A 25,025-nucleotide genomic window follows, 5' to 3' on the forward strand; every position below is an offset into this window, starting at 1 on the left:
GCAGAGTTCCTTTTGCATCCTTTCATCTAGTTGAATTGAAGATTGAAAAGTTTAGCTTCTTCGTTGCACAATAGGTATAAATAATAAATATATAGCAAATATTTGATAATATAGTAGGCCAAACATAATAGCTCCTTAACTACTGTTAATTTATCAAGCCCCATCACTTCAAAATACATTCAAAATCTCAATCTAACCTAAACTAATCCTTGTACAGTTTACAAATTAAAATCATAATAACGTCATTGCTATCCAAGCCTAAAATAAAGTAAGTTTGAGCTACACAAAGTCTACTACACACTCAATTTTTATGTGTTAGTAATTCTACTATATTAGCTCAAAAGTTTTTTTTGGTGGTGGTTGGGTTTGAACCTCAGACCTTGCATGTATTTGCTCAAAAGTTTATTGTAAAGTCTTCTGGTTCTACTCCAAATTGGTTGGAATGATCTCCATACTATAATATATTTATATAGCCATTAAACTTGGCTTTGAAAAACAACCTGCAATAAAATTAAATCGGGGTGCTAGAAAAGCCCAGACACCGATGGTGAAGCCTAAAAAAATTCTACAAAGGAGTCTTCTACGACAAGCCTAAAATGGAACAAAGATTCGATGACCGGGTAGGCTGAGGAGGGACGACTTCTAGAATTCTTGCAAAGAATTGAGGACCCTTCCAGGAGACTCCCACTCTTCTCTACAAGGGCAAGCTACCTTGATGGGGCTCAAAGCCGACGTTGAGCACCTTTCCAAAAAATACGAGCTCCACTCACCATGGTAACAACCTTGGGTGGATAAGGATATGTACAAGGATGGATAGATCGAAGGAGAGCTAGGGTCGGGAAGCTTCATGAAGCATATTAGGAATGAAGAATACAACCATAGAAAAAACGGCCTCTCACCAGCCTACCCGGGGTCCAACCTAGGTGTTTGTCAACAACCGTACACCAAACCCACAAAGTTCCTTCCCTGTCGCTCCAACGACCAAAGACTTCCCAACATTATCCGCTAAAGGATAAACAATCGTCTTCGTTCAACCGCACATAATTTTCCCATGAGAAGCGGAGTTCCACTGTCAACCACCATACTCTTCTTTAACATAAAGAAACTTTCGAATGATGAAGAAAAGAAGAAAGGAACTCTTGAATCAAACTCGCAGAGAAAGGGTATGAAAATAAGACGAGGCTTCAAAGAAAAAATAAAAGGCTTGAAAAGAAAGAGTAATGTGGGTGAAATAAAAGATTCAAACATATGTGAAATTGTATGATTTAGGAAAGAAACATAATTACATGACTCGATTGAAAACAATACAAATGTCTCTTAATTCATGATCAACTTCTATAAGACTCTTCTATAACGACTCTATTGTCTACTAAACTGACTCTAAAACATACTAAAAATAATGTAGGATGGCCTGTTATCATTCATCTTGTTCTTCCGTGTTCTTATGATAAGGATTATTGCAAGTGCTCAGCTGGTGTTTAATTCACAATCTCCATATTTCTCAGCTTAAACAACAAAATACCAAGGTGAAATTTCACTACGTATAACGATAGCAGATGGGGATTACCTATCTTTTAAGGAACAACTTTTTATTGTTAGAACAAAAAAAAAATTGAGAAAACGATACTACTAAAAGTGCGAAACCGTAAAAAGTAATAAAATAATAAGTCTATCATCTTGACATTAATTGTCGGGAATTTGACAATTTACAAATATTATTTGAAGTAACAACAATAAAAGGCGTCTAAGGGGTTGCAAGTTGAATTGCTTGCACAATGTGAGTAGTAGTTTGATTGTAGAAAAGAAAAGGTTTCCTTCATCATCAGTATGGCAACGATATTTTTCGATTCCCCTCTATCTCTTTGTTTGACTACTGCAAATATGTCTATCAATTATGAACTAAGGACTACTATATAAAAAAGGTTAACTCTGTGGGACAAAATCCCTCCATGCGTCATGTTGCTCCTCATAACCCTAAATATTATATGTGCAATACGCTAAAGTGTCGTCACTCCTCTAGACCTCCATACACTTTGATATTGTTCTAAAAGTAGGCCTTTTCCCCAAATACGGGAAGGTTAACTCACACAAAAATGTTCCCTAAATACCATAAGGCTTTGTTTGCGAGTTTGGAGGGGAAAGGAGGGGAAGGCTTGGGAAAAAATGAATAAGTAAGTGGAAGAAATAGAGGAAAATGGGAGAGGAGGATTTTGGGGGGTTAACTTTTCTTCATAATACAAAACCCTCCTCATTTGGAGGAACTAAAAAATTGTATTAGAGGAGGGTTTTGGGGGGTTTTGGAGGGTTAATAAGAATTCTTCAAATTTAATTTATGTTGTTATAATATTTTTAAAATTAAAAATAAAGTAATCATATGCATTAATTTATCATTCTCTAAAAAAACTACTTTTTTAATTTTTTTGAAAGATTTCTCTATTTTTCCTCATATTTTGCATCCCTCAAAGCCTTTCATTTCCTTCCCCTCCAAACTCCCAAACAAAGCCTAAGGTTACCACACACAAAAATGTCACTGATTGACAAGAGTTATTAAATTAAATTTACAACCTTAACAATTCTAATAAGATATCCATTACATATACATGATATTATCTTCAACATTGAAAGTTTTTTTTGGTGGTGGTCGGGATTTGAACCCAGACCTTGCATATATAATGCACTGTCCTTACCAGCTAAGCTCACGAGGACTCAACATTGAAAGTTTAAAAAAATCCGTAACAATTCTAAAAACGTTTCATGGTATATAAAAAAAATACGTATCAATAATGTATAAAAAATAAAATACAAGAAGAATGCTAGTACTCATTTTAACACATTATTTCTAACGTTCATTCTCTTATCGAAACTTTAACAGAACCATGTTGATGTTTGCCTTGTTGGTGCCCGGGCTCTCAGCACAGCACCACCATCAAACCCTGTCGGAATCTTTTTCCTATCGGGCCACCTTAACCTCTGCCATTGGCAATGATTTTCATCACGTAGCCTTATGATTTGGGGTGCTTCTTCTTATATTTGTAAGGGTCGAAGACTGATTTTTTGAGTTTTGAATATGAGTGTGCCATCACTTTTAGGTGGTTGTTCGATTTGGACTGTTTCAATCTAGATCTCTGCGTTGATTTTCATTGTCATGTGTCGGTAATGATCTGATTCCGCTCGTTGTAATCAAGGGAAGATCAAACATTAATTTTTTGGCATGACAAAAATAATAGTGTCAAAAAATTTGCAAAAAAAAATTTAATATTACACACTATTTCATCCAAAATTATAGTTTTAATAGATTTATTTGCGCTATTTTTATTAGCCCAAGTCCATTTGTAACCATAAAAATTGCTAGTTGAAGAAAAAAAAGCCACCAAATTCTTCTAACATCTTATAGACATGTAAGAAAATTTTGGGAAAAAATTGGTGTGGTTAATGGATCTTCCCATGGTTGTACCAGGGCCGGCCCTAGGCCTAGGTCGGGACTGAGACGGCATAGGGCCATGCTGGTAAAGGGCCCAATTTTTTTTTATTTTTTATGGTGGTGGTGTATATAGCCGGCTATCGAAATCGAACCGATGACCATCACATTACAAATGCAATGTTCTAACCTCTGAGCTAAGTGGGCGCTCATAACACAAATTGTGGATTTATCGGAATTATTTTCTAAACCACTGGGATCTTAGTTATTAATACCCTGTATATTAGTTCTTCATAACCAAATTACTATATCATAATCAAATAAATACAAACATAGAAAAAATAGAAAATATCCAATAGTTATTATTTATTTGATATTTTAGTATATATCATATCATAAAAATCAGAATAATTTTAAGATAAGAATTTTAATTTTTTTTGACACAAGATAAGAATTTTAATTAATAGTTAGTTAAGTAATAGTTAAATAGAATACTATTTTGATCGATTTATCAAATCTTTTTTATCAATAAAACAATATCGTCCTTTTAATTCGTATAGTCAAATTCTCTTTTTTGTTTTGAATTCCATTTCATTCATTTTTTGAACATTTTGCTTCTTTATTTCGATTATATTAATATTTTTTGAATATTCGGTTTATATGGAATGTATATAGTAAAGTTCACATAAATGCCCTAAATATTGACAATGATGAAAGGCTGGGCTGAAACATGTTAATATTTTTTGGCCCTTTTTGCGCAATTTGCTATATATATCCCCGTTTAACACAAAGGTTTCTATATGCACCCTCCCTATAAAAAAATTTGGTTGTTATTAATAGTATACCAAAAAAATTATTAACGACGAAATTGGTGATATTTTTTTGGGCCTTTGTTCCTAATAATGTGTCTCACTAATATGAAATATATTAGTGATATCTATTATCCAAGAAATTAGGATAATTTTATAACAAAACAAATTATATTTTATTTGAAAATGGGCTTACTAAAGAAATTAATCTTAATCTTATCTTTCAAAGGTTCCAAAAAATTAAATTATATCAATATAGTAATGTCAACTTTCTTGAATTGATTGAAAGGATTGAAAAAAATTCAATCAATATAGTTAAAATTTCTTAGGTGCTAGAATTTCAGTCTCTATTTTTCAATATAGCAATGTCAACTTTCTTAGGTGCTAAAATTTCAGTCTACTTCGCAGGTCCTATTGTTCTCTACTTCTCTAATATTTTATTTTATTTTGGTGTCAATGAAGTATTTGATTTATTTTCAGATTTGCCTAAAAAAATATTTATTTGGTGGTGAAAAGCGGAAAAAAATGAAATGAAGAGCTAAATGAACTAAAAAAAAAAAAATATAACGTATTATGTAAATGACCTTTTTCTCATATTATGTATAAGGCCTGGAAAACTCTAGGAACGACCCTGCTTGGCACCAGAGCTGCTACGTAGGCCTCAGTCCGTTTTGTTTTGTGCTCTCTCTGTTGAGTTGTTATGAGCTCCGGCTCCGTCCACGACGGTGGCAATTGGCTCGAAAGCTAGGGTTCGTCTGGATATGGTCTCAGTAACTTGGTCTTATAATGACTAGCTTCTGAGCTCGAGCTAGTTTTTCTTTATCCAACGTGTCTTTGATGTATTGGAAAAATATGTTAGAACTGGTCGTGGCTAGAAATGGTCGTGGCTAGAAATGGCTATGAAATTGTTGTTGTTTGGCAATATATTGTAGGTTCTTGGATTCGTTACTTTGTTGGTGGTCAGATTCACTTGCCATAATCAACATTTGGACCTGATTCTCATCAAGTCACACACCTCATTTTTTTTATTGCAATTTGGTTTGTCATTTGTCCATGGATGTTCTGGATTGTGCTAGTAGTGTGTGTCTGGTTGCTTTGGATTTAAATTGTGCTTCAATATACCCTCTAAGTTGTTTTGTTTACCCATTTGAGTGTTTTTTTTTCTATAATGGGTCAGGTTAATGTCACCCAATCTTGTGTACTCCTTTTGTTTAATTTTATTCTAATTAGGGTGTCGCGGATCCATCTACTTCCCATTTGTTGAAAAAAAAAATCATTCTTTTTCTAATTGGACAAGATAGTGAGTATTTAAAAGAATATATTAAAATAAGTGTTGTTAGCGTTATTCCCAATTACAATTACATATCTATGCGAATGTAGGTTTGCTTGAAATCTAAAGATAAAATAGAACAAAAAGGGGTGATCCAATCGTAAAGGACTTATGTGTAACCAAAATAACTTAAAGGATCAATTTGTTATAAACCTCAAACTTAAAGGACTTATGTGTGAGCACAATAACTTAAAGATCAATATGTTACAAACCTCAAAATTAAAGGACCCTTGATGTATTTTAGCCAACAAATTATTTAGATACGTTTTCTTTTGAATGGGTCAAATTTTCTCCTTTGAATTATTGTAAGGGATTGGATCATCTCATTTTATTTATTTATTGCTACGGACGTGGGTATTATTTTTTAATTTTTCAGTATTTTAAGTATATTTATTGCTAAGGACGTGGGTATTATTTTTTTATATTTTAGAATTTTAAGTATAGATAAGTTGTCCCTACTGTTGAATGGAGCCTATAAATACATGAAGTAATTTGTATTGTAATCAAACACAAGTCTTTGGTATTCACCTTTCTTCAAAATGAATTCCCTTTTGTTCTTGTTCTTGTGCTTTTTCTTCCTACATTCATCTTTGGCAAATTTTGATTTCTACATGTTAACTCATACATGGCCACCATCTTTCTGTGTGAAAAAAAATTGTAAAGGCGTATTACTTGGAAAATTTACTATCCATGGCCTCTGGCCACAAAACGATTCATTGCCTCAGCCGGTTGGATGCTCCTCAAATTATACATTCAAAGATGAAGATGTATGTTTCATTTCGATAGAAAGCTTTATTTTTTCTTTTTTTGGTTATATTGTATTATTTTTTATGACCGAATGTTACATAGTATTCTTATTTATTTATTTATTTGTTTGTTTGTTTATTTTTTTCAGCTTCCTGCTAAACTTAAAACTAATTGGCCAGCTATAGTCGGAAGTGATAAGGACTTGTGGAAGCATGAGTGGGAGGAGCATGGCACTTGCTCCATGTTGACACCAAAGGGCTACTTTCAGCACTCATTAGATCTTTTTGGAAAACCGAGGAAGAATATCAAAGATATTCTTGTCAAGGCAAAAATAAAACCGGGAGAAGAACTCGTTAAGAGAGATGACATTGAGGATGCTATAAAGAATCATATCAAAAAAAAGCCACAAATTGTTTGTGACCCTACAAAAGAGTATTTGCTTGAAATAAGAATTTGCTTCGATAAAAGCGATAACTACAAAGATTGTGCTAATTATACAACAAGCTGTAATGAGGAAGTACGCTACCCATATCGTATAAAGTTATAATATAGTAAATAAGATAAAAAAATAAATAAAGTTAATAAAATTCTTCAGTTTGCACTATTCTTATCAAATGCTAGATGATTGATATATATCTTTTGTTCATTCTAATCAACTTGGGATCTTTAGTTTAACAGAATGGAGGTCGTTTCTATTTCATTTAACTAACATAATTATTCGTGTCCTGTACATGTTCGCTAAAATTATACAAATAATAACTGATCGAAAAAATAATGTCATATATTACTAAGGTAATTTAAATCGGACGGGACATTAAATAGGCGTAGGTATGAGTTCAAAGTTCAACCGAGAGGTGGAATCAGGATCCGACGTGTAGTAATTAAAATACATTTTAATCTTTTTAGTATATATACTTTTTAATCAATCGAATGACTCACAATTAAACTTAAAAAACAAATCAATAGCAATGCACCAACGATTAGCTCTTCTTTCCTATATGGCAGAGGGTTCATTGAATGAGATGCACGATGTTTCCCAAAATTGGAGAAGACCATCGCTGAAATCTAAAGTCCAAGTTGTGTCAAGATCTCAATTGTAACTACCCAGATTTTTGGACGTTAAATAGCAACTTCTTAGTGAAAAGACGAATAATTTTTTCTTTAAAATAATAACAATAACTTAAAACTCCTTGGCTTCAAAATAAAAATAAATAAATTTCTCTTAAATTTTCCAAAATAGCATATCAGAGTTCTTACATTAAAAGTATAAATTCCTAAGAGCAAGACTTTTGGCCTTTTCCTACCTAAGACAAATCCTAGCTGGTCATAGTTGTGGATGCTTGTGAAAAGTTTTCTCAACAAGACTAATACCACCATCAGAATATAGCAAGCCTCCAAATGTGCACCGCTGTTTTACTTGTGTCTTCTCCTACTAGCTCACTTTGCCTCCCTGACGTCACCGCCAAGGAGGAAAACGGATTGGCGGTTATCTGTCTAAAAGTAAGGGTCATCTCCAACTAACAAACATGGTGCAAATAGGCATGCAACATAGATTTCATGACAATAAAATTAAACGAAATGTACATCACAAATTACTCCAGTTTCATAATCACCATCCCTAGCACCAAGTTACAATCTGACTAAAATGTGTTAGTTCCTATTGGTCAAACTATATGCAAATGCTCATGATCCGGATTTCACCTCTAAACGGAGCCAAATGTCCCACCATTGGACAATATACCCCACCATTGGGCAATACCCCACCATTGGGTAATAACTCCTAAAAATTCGATGTTCAGTACCCCACCGTTGGGCATTATTCTGAATCACCTAATGCATATGAATCGTCACTATCCCACCGTTCGGTAATAACTCCTAAAACTCGATGGTCAATGCCCCACCATTGGGCATTTGTCTGAGTCATCTAATGCATGAATGTCTCCATAAATATCCCACCGTTGGGTAATCTCCTAAAATCAAAAGTCTATATCCCACCTTTGGATATAGTTTTTTTTTTCTTTTTTGGTCTTAGCTTTGGATATAGTTTTGAATCACCATTTTAGTTACTTAAGGTTATTCACTCATAAACAAATAGTATTTACATTAAAACAACACCACATAAATAATAACACATAATATTCATGCCAAAACAAAAACACTAAGATATCAATGGTGTCCTTGCGCCGCTCTGCTCTGCTAGGGTTTCACCCTAGTATAGCAATCAATGAATAGTGTTTTCAATCTCTCCTCGTTGGTGCTCTCTTGCCTCACCTATGTGGTTGATCTGTTAGATCCTCTTGCTGAGTGTGCTTTTCTTCCATGCCTTTTGTTTCTCCTCTCATGTTTGGTGGTTGTTTTCCTCAATCGACACGACTTTTACCCTGTCATTGTTGTGTTGTTTCCTCTCCCTGTGTCGATCGGTACTTGCTTCCAAGGAAACAGATCTCGGTAACTGATCCTTCCCAATGTGTCTGCACCCATGTTTCCGCTTCACCTCTCGTCAACCACCATCCACCCCAGTGGCCAAAGCTCCCCTTTGTCTTTTCGCAGACAACTACCACGACCCTTTACCCTTCTGTCCAAATTGACCCACGATTTTGTTCCCTTGACAAGCGTGATTTTCCTTCTGCAGGGAGGTCTATGTTCCTTCCGCCCCCACTATAAGTTTCATGACAGAATGGGTCTCAATTTCATCACTGGCAGTCTGCCCACCTCCTAAACCGCCCCCACGTCACAAATTAACCAATTTTCTGAACCCGAGACGGCCCCCTCGAAAGCCACCATGGAAAAGTTTTATTTGGGCTTCTTTGTTACCTTCCCGTTTGAGAGTGTGTTTTGGCTCCATGTTTTTGTTTCTCTGTTATTTTATTTACTGTTTTGTTTGTTTTTTGTTATTGTTGGTTTATTTCAAGTTTGCATGCCATGTGTTTGTTGAAATGCTAGTGAAGGATTCATCTTATTGGTACTTTGTTACGAGTAAGGAATTCATGGCGACTATCATCAAACTCAGCATCCTCTCAGCCTCACATAGGACTTTTCAACGTATGGTTGTATTGGTTATCCCAGAGATCAATTATAGTCGATATGCGCGAACAACAACACAATCTTTTTTGCGGAGTTGGATGATATCAAAGACTGCGGATCTCAAAAGTTTGGTGATCTTGGACCATAGGTGGAAGGAATTAGTCGGGTTGTTAGGGTATTGTTTTTGGAGCATTGTTGCCCTTTTGTTTTCCGAACTTTATATATGTATCGTTAGGATGTATCCTACTATCTTGATTGTTAGGTCTGATCTCAATTTGTGGGTGTGGGAAATGTCCCAACTCTCAATCGATTGTATTAATTTTGCCTTTGAATGAATGAAGTTTTTTTACTGTCAAAAAAAAAAAAAAAACAAAAACACTAAGATAATCACCACAACACCAATATATAACACATAGCATTCATTTCAAAACAACAACACTATGATAATCATCATAACACAAACATATACGCATATACACGTACGGAAGCGCGTGGAGTAATGCCATTACCTTTGCAATAGTAGCTCTTAAAGTTTCCACACAATCATGTTTGTTCCACTACATATACCTTCACAATTAAATAAACACTAACTTAGCGTAACTACTAACCATCACTATTCCTATGCAAAGTTTGGGGTTTGGCCGAGGGTTCTTAACACAAAGTATTTCACTCAAAACATTTAAACTTCATATTCCAATTATGTCTGCAAGAGGATAATCTTTTAAGAAATCAATGTATGTTGTTGCCAGCAAAAGAAAATGAACAAAATTTGCCAAATTTTATGTTTTTCTCAAAGATTCACTTTCACACACTGTTATCAAAATAAATTAATAAATAAATCTCAATACTTACATTATGATCAAGACCCCCTTTTTTTTATAAAATTTTCAGACTTTAAACTTTCAAAAGAAAACCACAGTACAGTTATTTTCTATTGATTCTAGTACTATATTTTTTTATGTCTGACATTCTAACAAAAAAAAATCTTTGTAAAGCCTATAGATGATGTTCAAAAGTTCATTTCTACAATCACCTTGCTACATTAATAACATTTTGCACCACAAGAATTTCTTCTCTACAAATTACAAGATCCTAAATAAAATAACTTCTAGACTTAACAGTTAACACTTTATAAGGTCAATAAGGTTTGCTTCTAAACAACTTAAATTCGTCAAGCTTAACATTTTAATCGATCAACGGTTTAACTTTTCTCCAGCCCAATATTTTTCTAGTGAAAGAAGGAAAAAGAATCTAGACTTGGAATTGAATTGTAAAGATTGAGAAAAGAGTTGAATGGTTCTTACTTGAGGATGATGAATTTCTTAAAGTAGACTCTAATCTCTATTGGCCCTTTTTCCATCTTCCAAATTGTTCTCCCTTTTTCACTCCCTTCTCTCTATCTTTCTCTATTTATTTCTTTTTAAAAGGTGAACTCAATTTAGTTATTTAAAGAGGAATGAATGATTAATTTAAAAGGTGAACTCAATTTAGTTACTTAAAGTACATGTAGACTCTAATGAATGATTAATTTAGAGAGGAAACCGATGCTTACTAATAGGTAGTTATTCTCCACTAACTTCCTTCCTATAAATGGGATTTGAGATCATGTGGAACGAGGCTACTAGTTGTATAACTACGAGTGAGAAGTTACCATTTGAATTTTCAAAATATAAATCTATTATTTATTCATTTATTTAAACCAATTTTTGCTAGATATCCTTATTTATTAATTTTGTTACTTCTGCAGCAACTTAACCTAATTTTTTCCCGCTCATTTGCTTTATTAGGTTTGCAATTATTTAACCTAACAAATTCCATCTAAAAAAAATGCAATGCACACCAATTTCATTCCTATCCGCTTGCCTTTTTTTTTTCGAAGAAAATATTTTCTACCATATCAATGATCTTACGGGTTAAAGATTATTTATTGGTCTCTATTATAGTCGAGAAAACTCGTGTGACGCACGGGTCAAAAGTCTAGTTAATTTTGTTAAGTCTGCAGCAACTTAACCTAATTTTTTCCCTCCATTAATCCCTTATTAGGTTTGTAACAACTCTATCCTAAAATTTTGGCTCTAAATTTGCATCATATATGTTTTTCATTTCTCTCTCTAATAACCATTTTTCCCTCCACTAATCCTTATAAGGTTTGCAACAACTCTATCCTAAAATTTTGGCTCTAAATTTGCATCATATATGTTTTTCATTTCTCTCTTTAATAACCGTGAATATTTTTCAAAGCAAAAATTTAATAGATATCTTAATCCTTATCCTTATTATTTATTAATTTTATTAGGTCTGCAACAACTTAACCTATTGTTTCTGTAGATTTTTTTAACAAGTTTATTTAATACGTTTACAAACAGAATACCTTAATTTTCATGCAAACTCGGCTACCCTAAATAATTTGTTAGGAACCATGAACTGCATTAATTTTTTATGTTTAACTAAAAGTAATAAATAAAATTGACCCTTGTCAAAAAAAAAAAATGACCCGTGCAACAATATAATTTTGTATTCTTTTTATCTTTTTTCTTTATAATTTTTTTTTATTATCATTTGATTGTAATATTGTATCTCTAATAATCTAATTTGCGTTTATTGATCGACCCATGATCTTACGGGTTAAAGATTATTTATTGGTTTCTCTTATAATCGAGAAGACCCGTGCGTCGCACGGGTCAAAAGTCTAGTAAGGAGGGGTTACCACATGAACTTTAAAAAGTATACGTAAGTGCAGTATGAATCCCTTCTCTTTTCTATTCTATTTCCTTTTTAGTTATTTAAAATTAATGTCAAAATGTTGGATACTCCATTCCTTTTTAGAAGAAATTATAATTATTATGAATAAAATAACTATGTTTATTCATTGCTAAGGTAAAATAAAATAAGGCCTCAATTAAATAATTAGCAGCATAAACTTGGTGATATAATCATAAAATTATAAAGTAATATTGTCACACAATAAATCTTAAAGATAATATGATTTCATGTCTAAGTTATAATGAAATTATAAAATAGAAGAAGAATAAAATATCCGAGTAAAATATCCGGATCTTACATCAATAGACACAACATAGACTTTAGATTTTGATGCATATATTAAGAGTTAATTCATATTAATTTGTGGTTTGTTCGAACATGCAATCATTGAGATAAAAATTAGACTATAAACCAATATTCAAATTTGGCTTGAAAGAAACAACAAGCTATTTAATAATTCTCACATATCCATCTCAAATCTTATGGATGGACCGTCAATATATTCTTAAAGACCTAAAAGATCACCAGAAGGGCTTTTAGACCCTCTCAGAATCTTCAGCGCTCTCTAGAAGAGCCATAAGGCTCAAGGCGCGTCCTCCCCAAGGCACCGCCTCTACCTGCTTCTAGAAGCATCTAGAATGCGCCCTAAATACCTAAATACCCTTGTTACTTATTGTCTAAGTAACCATAAATCAGGCCCATAGAAGGCTATAAATACAACCCTTGAAAACCTTCTCAAGGCATGACCAATACAATACTAAACCCTAATATGATTATTGTACTCCTGCAAGTACAATGGATAAAACACCTTCATAGTGATTGGGGGAGAAAGGGTATGGATGAGAAATTTTCCTTTCTTGTACTTAATAATGTCTTTGATTGGGGGAGAAAGTGTTGGGTATTTGTGTTAGGCTGCGTTATTTCTAAAACAAATATCCTTGTTCTGTAAGTTGGAACCAATGTTTCAACATGTGGTTAGGCAACTCTATAAGATGTTGCATACAATGTTCCAACATCCTGGCACGGTTCAGTGTGCATGGGTTCATGCCTATATGTACGCGCGCCCTTTATTGTTTAAGGAAACAATATTTCCTTAAATTTTTAATCAAGCAACGCGCATATCATCTAAGAATCAAATGTGGAATATTTATAAAGTAGATATTATATTTAGGAAATATTTATTATTGTTTGGAATGATCCGATAAATGTTCCAACATTTTAGGAGTTTCCAGATTTGTTTATGATTCTTCTTTTGCAGATTAGCTGAACCGATCTGCAGTGTACTGAAGCCCAATGATTTATTTAGCCCAAGCTGCTTCAATATAAAAGGAAGACTTCAAGACCTAATTGTTCATTCAAGCCGTCATTCTAAAAGTTAGATTTTTAGGGTTTGAGTCTTCATGTATTCTGCTCTTGTATTGTTTGTGATGCAAGTTTAGAATCTCTTACTGTGTGCCTTTCTTGTATCACCTGTGATACTTGTTTAGGACTGTGTGTGTGAGTTTGATACTCTTGTGCACTACACCGAAGTTGTGAAACAAGGTGCTAGTTGTTTGTGTTGGAAGGTAACTTCTACTTTTGTTTTGGTTGAGGTCTGATAAGGTCATTGGGGCAGTGACTGAACATTAGGATAGTGAGATGGGATCTCAGATCTAGGAGTTCCTAGGTTGAAGTCTAGACGGGTAGGTCCTAGGTCATATAGTGTAAACGAGGAGTTTGCTGAGAGCTATTGAATAAGGACTACACTAGTGGATTTCCTTCCTGGCTTGGTAGCCCCCAAATGTAGGTGTGTTGTGCCGAACTGGGTGAACAAACTTATTGTGTTCTTTACTTTTCTGTCCTTTATTTTCTTGTTTTTATTTCTGTTTATCACGTGATGTTGAAACATTAAACGGAACATTGCAAACGTTAAAATATCTGACAGAACATATTAAAACATGTGCGCTAGAATTTCAGAAAGTTTTTTTGTCTTACGAGAAGGAAGAGAAGATCCGAAAGAAAGAAAAATATTAGGCTTAATAGTAGTTTTGGCCCCGTAAGTATTAAGAAGTGATTTGGGCCCCCTAACAAAATAAAATTCAATGCTGACGTGGACACCAAAACTGCTATTAAGCCAAAATATTAATAATAACTTTTAAATTACATATTTGCCCTTCTACTTGTCTTTGTTTTCAAAAAGGAATGTTAGGGTTTGTGGTCTAAACAAAAAAGGTGTTTAATGCTAAGTCACACCTTCATAGATGATTTATAGCAATACCATATATATATATATATATATATATATATATATATATATATATATATATATATATATATATATATATATATATATATATGGGTTATGATAGAAGACACCTTTTATGAAGGTGTCTTTTATCAAGTTACTCTATGAGCATTTGCGAAAAGACACCAACTTACTTTTATGAAGGTGTTTTTTAGCAAAGTTATAACTAAAAAGTGAAAATCACACCTTAAGGTGTGACTTGTTAAAAGACACCACCAAAGGGTGACTTGTAACAAAACCCTATATATATATATACGGGCTGCTAATTTGCATCCACCTAAAAATATTAAGGTGTAAATTAACAAGTTTAATAGGCAAGTGTCATTTTGGAGTTTGTCTTTTTTTTTTGTTAAGTAGTTTATTGGCCAAAAATTCGATGAATAAATGGATTGCGTAGAGTTTGAACTCCGATCTCTGCATATATTATGCAATGTCTCTACCGAACTGAACTAAGTTCACGGGATATTGTCCTTTTTTTCCTTCTATTGAGCAGCAAGCATAATATATGTCTAATGTCATTTTTTTTTGTGGAAGTACATCTAATTTTGCTGTGGAAGTACTGCTAAGTCGCGAAGATCGATATTACAGGTTATCTATCTGGTTTGCAACAGCGTGGGAAATATGGAAAGAGAGAAATAATAGAATTTTTAATGTTCAGGAATGCCCTATTATACATGTGGTGGACAAGATTAAGTTGTTAACCTTTAGGTGGTTGAAGGTGAAATTCCCTTTACTCCCCTTCAATTACCATGGTTGGTGTCTTAATCTGTTTACTATCCTAGGCATAGGCTAATTGTTGTTTTTCTCTCTTGTTTTGCTTTTGGTGGGTTCAGGTTGTTGCCTTGTAAATTTTGTAAATATTGCTAACACTCTGGTTTCGTTTCTTGGTGTTTGCTCCTTCGCACATCTTGTGTTAGGAGGGCCTTTTGTCGTGGTAATATAATTCATTTTAACCTCTTCAAAAAAAATTGGTGGAATCGATTACCTATTTTTATTAATTTTTAAAAAAAAAATAATAGTTTTTTGCAAAAGAAATAAATAACTATTACTCAACTAAAAAGCTTTTTCCTCTCAAAAAAAAAAAAAAAAAAACTACAACGCTTTTAGACATTCTTTAATCTAAATTATGTTTTTTCTTCCAAACATGCCCAACAAACACCCCAAACAGAGTTCTCACAAATTTATTGACTAAAAAATTCCCAAAACATAGCAAGAAACCAAATACAATCATTAGAACGAAAAACCTAATAAATAAACATAAGGCTCTTCATTACTGATTAATCTTTAGCTCATATAATCCACATGGTATGCATGTATTACATGATTGACCATAGCTTAATGCTAGAAATCTATGCCTGGCACATATGCTGATGCCTTCTTGGTAAAGTTAAACGATCACCTCTCACTCGATTGTTTGGTCGATCAACTCTCCCAACAGATATAGTCATCGACAAAGCTGGTGGATATTTGACATAAATAATATGATAATCCCAAAATAAATAAAAAATACACACATGCAAATAGAAAAGTACTTGTCTATACACATCCCTCAAAATTGTAGGTAATAATATATCAAATCAAAATAAGCAGAACAAAAGTAAAAATAATTGATTTTCTTATCTTCCAACAAGTAAAGCACTCTCTCCCATATTTCAGAATAAAATCTTTCATGGTTTATCTGAATGAATTCCAGAACAACCACCTAATGTATCATAGTTAACATATCTGCTTGGAGCTGAGTTATGCCTATACCCTTTTGGTAAACAATTCTTCACTTGTCTCCCTTGGAAGAATTTTTGTTTGTGATCCAAATGTGGCTTCAAATAATTAGTTTCACCTTCAGATGAAAAAAGAGGTCTTGTAACTGTACTAGGAGCACTACTAGGAATGATCCTTGCAGCCATGTTTGTGTCCAAAGAATTTAGTAAAAGAACAAGGTAAAGTACAAGAAGAGTGATGAAATGTGAAGAAGACATCAAAAATATTTTTCAAACTTCTAAATTTGGTCTTTGATTTTGAGTTTGTATGTGTGAGAGTGAAAGGAGAGGTTTTATGGTAGATTGGTGTAAAAGGGTTGAAAATAAGTGTCTTAAATAGGCTCGTGAATAGCTGAAGAATGCAGATATTTTTACAGCTCATTGGTGTATAGTACATCATAAAATAGAGGTTGTGTGATGATAATGAGTTGGCGAGGTGGGTGCTTTCTTTTTATTTGTGCAGCAGTGAGGATGCTCGTGAGTTCTTGTTAGTGTTATTGCTCTTGGAAAAATTTGTCCTCTTTTTTGCCCCTAAATCTAAGTAATATCTTTCTTTTGTATATGATATGATTAGTACATACTCCCTCCGTCCCTATATCTAACCACCCATTTGATTTTATTTTTGTCCCTAAATCTAATCCCCTTTTCAAATTACTAGATGCATTTATTATTATTTTCCTAAACATACCCCTAATTAATACTACTAACTTATCTTGAAATTTAAAAAGTCAAATTTAATACATATACAAACAAAGGACAATATGATAATATTAACACACAAAACAGACATAATAATTACACTGACAGCTTTTCTTAAGAAATGTGAAAAAAACAAGGGTTAATTATGTTTTTGGTCCCTACAAAATTGCGACCTTGTAAGTTTAGTCCTTACTTAATTTTAATAGCATTTTTAATCCCTACAAAAAAAAATTTACTTATAATTTTAGTCCCTGCTAAAATAAATTTTGTTTAATTATCCTTAAACTCTTAAATTTTTTAACGATTCTTTTTATACAAGTTTAGAACACTATGAAAGGTTCATTTACTAAAATTTATAATTTTTTAACATGAAATAAATTAAATATGAATTTTTTAAAACTACAAAAGTTTAAGATATAAGTAACAAAAATATGGACGTAGAAATCAAATTTTTGCGATATTTTTTTCGGAGGACCTTTTAATAACGTTCTTAACACGCCTGTAAAAAATTGTTGAAAAACTTAAGAGTTTAAGCATAAATTAAACAAATTTGGATTGAGTAAGGACTAATATTGAGTGTAGAAATTTTTTGTAGGAATTAAAAATGCTATTAAAATTAAGTAAGGACTAAACTTACAAGGTCGCAATTTTGTAGGGACCAAAAACATAATTAACCCAAAAAACAAAGGGATATTACATTAAGGGACGGAGGGAGTAATTAACTTGAAGTCTTGAGTTTAAATTCAGTTTTAAGAATGGAAAAGGAAGCGACATTAAAACTCTTGAAAAAGAGTATTGTTTTTTATTGTGGTTCTATCTGATTCAAGATATTAGACATTAAAGTTGTGCGTGGAAAATACCTAGTTTCCATGCATTTGTTTTTTTCAACGGGTCTTGCTAACGAGTGCTCCCGGGGCATCCTTTAAGCATTCCTAATGAAGAAATTTTTCTTTAAAAAAAGTAATGATTTCAATTTCCAATGCAATAAATGCACAAACTTTCATGAAACCTTACTACTTTAGGTGCTTAAAGAGTGTCCCGGAGGCACTCGTTAACATTTCCCTTTTTTAATATATGAAAGAAAAAAAAAATTATGAAAGTCATAATCGCCACTTGAGTCTTTTGTGGAAAATAAATGGGATATTGTCTATAAAGTCATAGTCTAGTTATGACTTGTGAGTATCTACACCTATTTAGCTTATATTTTTATCATTGAAAGAAACAAAGGACTCCTAATGGAAGGAATAGCAATTATTGTTTAAAAACTTTGAAAAAAAGTGATTTTAAAATATTTAAGAGATAGTTTATCTTTTGATAATTCAAAGTAAAAATTACATTTATTTTATTCAAATTATAATAATACTTTTTATTTTGAAAAGTAGTTATTGTTTCAACTTTATGTACAAGTTAATTAAAATAAATTATTATAGTTAGAAATTAAAAAAATTTAAAACCTTGCTAACTTGTATTAAATTGGTTGGTAACCTATAAATCAAGCCTCATCAAGCTTGTTTTGGTATGGTAGCTTTAATCCCCGTCCACAAATTATGAAAAGGCTCCTCTCCTTCAGCCACAAAGTTGCTATTTAATTAATTCCTCATTATTTATAGGGAGCATGAGTCATAAAATAAATTTATAGGGAGCCAATACTTGTTTTGATGGGTTATAGGGGAGCCAATACCTTAAGTTGGTTACTATAGATTAGTTATGACATTCATTTAAACGATTCAACTGCAAGCCGATACCAATAATAACTTGTGACGTTTTAAAGGGTTAGGAAAAGAACATCAACCACACTGTCTCCATCTTCTTTTCACCACCTCCCTTGATATTTTACAGTGTTTGGGTGGAATTGGTTATGTTGGTCTAAAATTTAATATACATTGGTTGTAGCATGTTTCGTAACTACTGACATTCAACACAACTTATTAACCCCCTCTATATCTTGTTCTAAATTAGGTGACATTTAATTTTTTTTAATCAAAATTAAAGTAATATTATGTAATCCCTCCATTCCTTTTCTTTTGATGTTTTAGGTGATTGCACAAATATTAAGGAATCATTAATTATAGGAATAATTGTATGGTTTATACTAAAATACCCTTACTTACTCCTTGATTTTTTTTCTCAAAATTCTAATCTCCTTAATTATTGAAACTCACCACACAAATTGCATTTATTATTTATACTTCCAATTTTCAAAGTGTGTTTTTCAACAAGGGTAAAATTGGATAACAAGTATTAAAAATTCTAAAACATCAAAAGTTTTGGAATAAAGTTTAAGCTCTAAAACATCAAAAGAAAAGGAATGGAGGGAGTAGTACATATCTATATTAATTAAGGGTCATGTTAACTTGTGCCCTTGGGACACATGTTAAGCAACCCAAATGTAGAAATTATTTCTTAAATTTTGTGCATTCAATTAGTTAAAAGTCAAAAAGTTAAATTCAAATGTCTTAATTACAATAAAACATTTTTACTTTTACTTCTTAACTTATGCCTTGATGGCACAAGTTAACATTAGCAATTAATTAATGGGTGTAACAATTTTATTAAAGTATATCTATATTAAGTGTTATAACCACTACTATAAATATGTAATGATGTAAATTGACTCTAGAGTCATAGGGGGGTGGAATAAGCTGAACCATTTTAGGCTTTCATATCTCAAATCTGATTTGATTAAAAAGACTCAAGGTTTAGACATGCTCTTTTTTTTTTATGCTCTTCTTCCAACTATTTTTCCTCGCTTTCAACTTAAAAGACAAAATTGATCCTGCGTGAGTTAACTCACGCAGATTACTGTTTTTGTTTAAAACACAGCAGTCCATATTCCAAACACCATTTTCTTTCCCTCCACCTCCAAAAACCCTAAAAGTGCGATTTTTTTGGTCAAAATCTTCATTCCAAATCATTGCAAATCGTCAGGAAGCAAGTTCCTACGCTCATCAAGCATCAAATATCAGGTAATGTATCACGGATTCTCATTCGTTTTTGCTGGTTTTTATGATTGGTTGGTCATTTTTTGAAGAAGACGCAAGGGCTAGCGTGAGTTAACTCACGCAGTTGTCAAGTCTGCGTGGCTTAACTCAAGCAAAAGATTAACACTAGCGTGGCTTAAGTCACGCAGATGTAATGCTCATTTTTTCAAATTTTGCGCCACTTTTTTTTGCTCTTAGCTTGTTGCACAAGTTATTTATTTACTTTTTCGTTGTTATTTTGTTAGTCAATAGACATAAAGTGATATGGTTGAAAATATGGTGGATGATGGCGTTGAACCGAAACCGGCCAAAATTGAAGCTTCCGATGAAGCTTCCGGCGTAGGTGTAGGTTCTGGCGTAGCTTCTGACGTTGTCAAACCAAACGTAAATGTGAAGTTAAAAGTCAAAATTCCCTTTCAAGCTCACATTGGTCACATTGAAGAAAAACATAAACAGGTACCTACCGGTCACATTGAAGAAAAACCTAAACCTAAACTGGTACCTACCGGTGTTCGTGGTATTGAAGTATATACCGGCTCATTTTTAACAACAAATGAAAGATGGAGAGAGTGAGAATATTTACTTGGTTGGGTTCGTCGACAAGTGGCAAGGGCCGGATTTACTATTTCTATAGATAAATCTAGTTTAAAAAGGTCACACTTAACGATGCAATGTGAAAGGAGTGATGAATACAAGCCACATAAGACGAGGAAGAAACCTAACCTTGAAGGCACGATCTCAAAAAAATGTGAATGTCCGTTTAGGTTGAAATGTTTCTTTGATAAGGATACACAAGATTTGTGGAATTCACAACCATGAGTTGGCGCCAAAGTTAGCTGGCCACCTTCTTGCGGGTCGACTAAAAGCGGAGGAGAAAAAAAGAGTTATCGTCATGACAAAGAGCTTGGCGCCGCCTAGGAATATTCTCACAGATTTGAAGGAAAAAAACAAAGAAAGTGTGACAATCATCAAGCAAGTGTACAATATGCGAACTAGATGGCGCAAGGGGCAAAGAGGTGACAAAACGGAGATGCAATGCTTGATTTCAAAGTTGGAGAAGCATAAATACGTCTATTTCACAAGATCAAATAGTGACGAAACCACTCTTGAAAACATATTTTTTGTTCATCCGGAGTCAATTAATATGCTTAACACTTTTCCGACGGTTTTGGTCATGGACTCCACTTACAAAACCAATACCTACCGAATATCGTTATTTGAGATTGTTGGTGTCACCTCTACCAAAATGACGTATTCCGTTGCTTTTTCTTTTCTTTCCTTTGAACAAGAGAATAACTTTACTTGGGCACTTGAGATGTTGGTTGGTCTTTTGACCTCAAAACTCAACATGCCTAAGTTGGTTGTCACCGATAGCGACAACGCTTTGATGAATGTCGTTGCCAAAGTTCTCCCTAAAACAAACCATATACATTTTTATTTTCATATTGAGAAGAATGTCAAAGCTAAGTGCATAACGGATTGTAGAGTCAAAGCAAAGCATACAGATGCAAAAGTTGTTAAGAAAGAGGTAAAGGAAGAGAATGAGGAGAAGCATTGTGATCTTGTTAAGAAAATAGTGAGGGTTTGGAGATAGGTGGTTGACTCTCCTACGGAGGATTCATATGCAAATGCATTGTTGAAATTCAAAGAGGTATGCAAACCATTTCCAAAGTTCGTTGAATATGTTGAAACCACAATTTTGCCCGTTAAGAAGCAATTTGTGAGGGCATGGATGAATAAATTTTTGCATCTAGGGTGTAAAACCACCAACATTGTTGAATCGACTCATGGAAAGTTGAAAAAAAAATTCGAGGAGTAGTGTGGGAGATTTGACATCATGTTGGGATGAAATTGACAAAATGTTGAAAAACCAATTAGGTGAAATAGAAGGAAGTTTTGGGAGGAGCATCATTGCCATGAAACACAAATACAAAAGACACAAATTATTCTCTGTGTTGGAGGGGTATGTATCTAGAGCCGCATTGAGTTTTATCGATGACGAATTACATAGATACTTGTGACCAATATGTAACTAATATTATATATATTATATAAATATATGAAGTGAATTTTTTTTTTGTAGCTGGTTATTATCAAAGAACATCTGATGTAGTAGTAAATGTGTCAGGCGTGGACTTGGGGGACGATAAGAAAGAGGACTTTTGAAAGATCTTGTATTTTCCACAACTTGTCGAAAATGATAGCGAAGTTGCTTATATTTTTAGCATGATGGTTGAAAATAACATTTTACAACTTTATGTCTGATCCGTTGAAGTGTAATGTTTATTAACATGTAATAGTATAATGTGTTCGAATTTGTGTCTGTAATGTTTAATTTTAATGAATTTGTGTTATGTGTAATTTAACGATTAATTTGTGTAATTTGGATCGTTTATATGAGATTAAGTGATTTTGGGAATTTAAGGATGAACTGGTGTAATTTGGATCGTTTATGTGTCATTAAGTGTGATTAGTGATTATACGTCGTTAACGATGAATTTGTGTAATTTGTATCGTTTATGCGTGATTATGTGATTATGTGATAAACAATGAATTTGTGTAATTTGGATCGTTTATGTGTGATTATGTGATTATGTTGTCAAACTAGCGTAATTCGGTTCAATTATGAGTGTGTCAAGATTACGGGTCATTAATGACTTGGTTGCATTGCATTAAATGTTGTCTGCTGATATATCAGTATGTAGCTGCGTGAGTTAACTCACATAGACCTATATCCAACGTGAGTTAACTCACACAGAGATTAACACTAGCGTGTGTTAACTCACGCAGCGTGAGTTAAGTCACGCAGGATTAAAACTAGCGTGAGTTAACTCGCGTAGGGGCATTTTCGAAAGTTTGGTTGGCAATGAGCAAAACGAGTTGTGAGAAGAGCAGAATTCTTTTTTTTTTTTTTGTACAAAAGAGGACCAAAGTCCCATACATGCTCTTTTATTTGGCATGACATATTATGTCAGAATTTGGGGTAGCACTTGGATGACATTGTGGTTGGTGATATATGTGACATTGATCAACCACAATATTACAAATTGCTTTCTTCTTTCTCTCTCAGAAGGATATTTTGCTTTTTTGTACACTTGTGACATTGTGATTGACCAATGTCACGAACCACAATATCACCCAAATGTTATCCCAGAATTTGACATTTTCAAAAGTATGGTATGATATATTAGCCTCGTCAAACAAGATTGATGAGACTCTAACATGATATTTTGGAGAATTTGATTATTTTATACAATTGGTGCAAAATGATATATACCGTTTACAAATCACAACCATTCATGTGTATGACTTTAAAAGTACTCCCTCCGTTCCTTTTTAATTGTCACTTTTAGAGAAAAAATTTGTTCATATTTAACTGTCACTTTCAAAATTCAATGCAACATTGAATGTTGTTTTACCAATATTACCCTTGGATATTTATTACGGAGAGAGAAACATATGAAATGAAATATTAAATTAATAAGGTCATTATAGTAAAAGTAAAAACAATTGTATCAAAAGTAAACATTTATTGATTGTCTTGGTTTGTGTAAAATGTCAAAAAGTGACAATTAAGAAGGAACAGAGGTAGTAATTATAATTAAAGTGAAATACTCTCTCCGTCTGACAATAATTGTCTCTTTAAAATTTTTTCTTTTTTCATATAATTAAAGTGAAATACTCTCTCCGTCCGACAATAATTGTCTCTTTAAAATTTTTTCTTTTTTCAAAATAATTGTCATTTTAGAATATCAGTGCAATATTTATTATTCTTTTCTATTAATATATCCTTATTTATTGAATTTCATCCAACTTAACTACTCCACTAACTATAATTAATAAGGTGTTTTAGTAAATGATACTAATTTTATCATCAAAATCAACTCAATTAATCATTTCCTTAATAACCGTGCACAAACTTTAAATGACTATAATTTAGAGATGGAGGGAGTATATTTTATCATCCCACACTCATTAATATGACCGCCGATTGCATGAATGTTGGAAACCTGCCACGGCAGGAAAGGAAACCATGATTCGAAATTTTCTTTCCGTACATGCGCTATTTTTTCAAACAAGTAGGCTCCATTATATTTCTTCTTCATTATACTTATAATACTCCATTCGTCCCGGAATATCTGACCCATTTTCTAAAAAAAAGTGTCCTAAAATAACTGAGCAATTTCAATTTTCAATACAACTTTCATCATTCCCAATACAATATAACTCTAATTAATACTACTTTCATCATTCTCAATACAATATATTCCACTTTTCCCTTTTTTTATATATTTTTCTTAATCTGTGTGAAAAACTAAACTGGCTCAGATAAAACGGGACGGAGGGAGTTTTGGGGGACAAATTTGGGTCAAAGGGGATCAAAATCGGGGTTTTGGGGTGAAAATTGGATGGGTTCCCGAGAGGAAACCCAAAATCTGGGTTGCCCTTACCGGTGCAGCTCGCCTGCCGAGCTGGAGCTTGCCATGGCGAGTTGCTCAGTGCAGCACCCATGATTTTGGGTGTTCCGGTCAGTTGGGGGTCGATTCGGACTTTTCTAAATTCTTCTTTTGATGTGTTTGATTGTTGTTTTCAAATCTAAATCTACTGGAACATCAATTGGATTGGATTGGATTGAAATGATTTTTTGTGAATCGAATTGAAATTTATTTGAAAATGTTCAAGAACCTACCTGTAATTTTCCGGAACTCGTTTCTCTAAAGGAAAATGGTAGGGTTAGAGTTTGTTTTCGGTAACAATGATTTTAAAATGATTACACATGGTGTATGTGAGCTTAAACTTGGTTTTACTTTGAAAATGACTTTCTTTTTGAAAAAGGGAAAAATGAGACGAACTTAGTAAATTTTTGGAATTTAACGGAATCAAGCTATGATTTGGGTATGCATGAACTACTATGATGATATGTTGTATATGCTTTGTTGATGTGTTTGAATATGAATGTCTTGTTTTCGAAGAATTATTTGGAAAATGTTAGTTTTTGTGTAAATAGACGAACTGTGTTAAAATGAGGTTTAATGATCGAATAACTTGCAAACAACTTTCTGGACATAATAGTATGGTGAAATAAGAGTGAATTAAGGTTTGTTGGTTGTTTGTTAAGTTGGTTATCATGATGTGGTGATTGGTCCGTCTATTATGTGAACTATGCTATATGTAGCAATGATGTTTATTTGTCGTGATATATATACTTGACA

At 33.0% G+C, this 25,025-nt stretch overlaps 1 protein-coding gene across 1 annotated transcript; it reads left to right on the forward strand.

Annotated features, from left to right (window-relative positions):
• The first annotated feature begins 6,080 nt into the window (after positions 1 to 6,080).
• Positions 6,081 to 6,913, forward strand: LOC146930342 (ribonuclease 1-like). The gene is made up of 2 exons (XM_085708298.1): positions 6,081 to 6,324; positions 6,453 to 6,913. The coding sequence occupies exons 1-2, from the start codon at positions 6,097 to 6,099 to the stop codon at positions 6,849 to 6,851; spliced, it is 627 nt and encodes a 208-aa protein (XP_085564424.1). The 5' UTR covers positions 6,081 to 6,096; the 3' UTR covers positions 6,852 to 6,913.
• The last annotated feature ends 18,112 nt before the right edge of the window (positions 6,914 to 25,025 follow it).

Source organism: Medicago sativa, chromosome 4 (assembly GCF_051527215.1).
Source record: "Medicago sativa cultivar Bolivia chromosome 4, Bolivia_mono, whole genome shotgun sequence".
Lineage (NCBI taxonomy): Eukaryota > Viridiplantae > Streptophyta > Magnoliopsida > Fabales > Fabaceae > Medicago > Medicago sativa.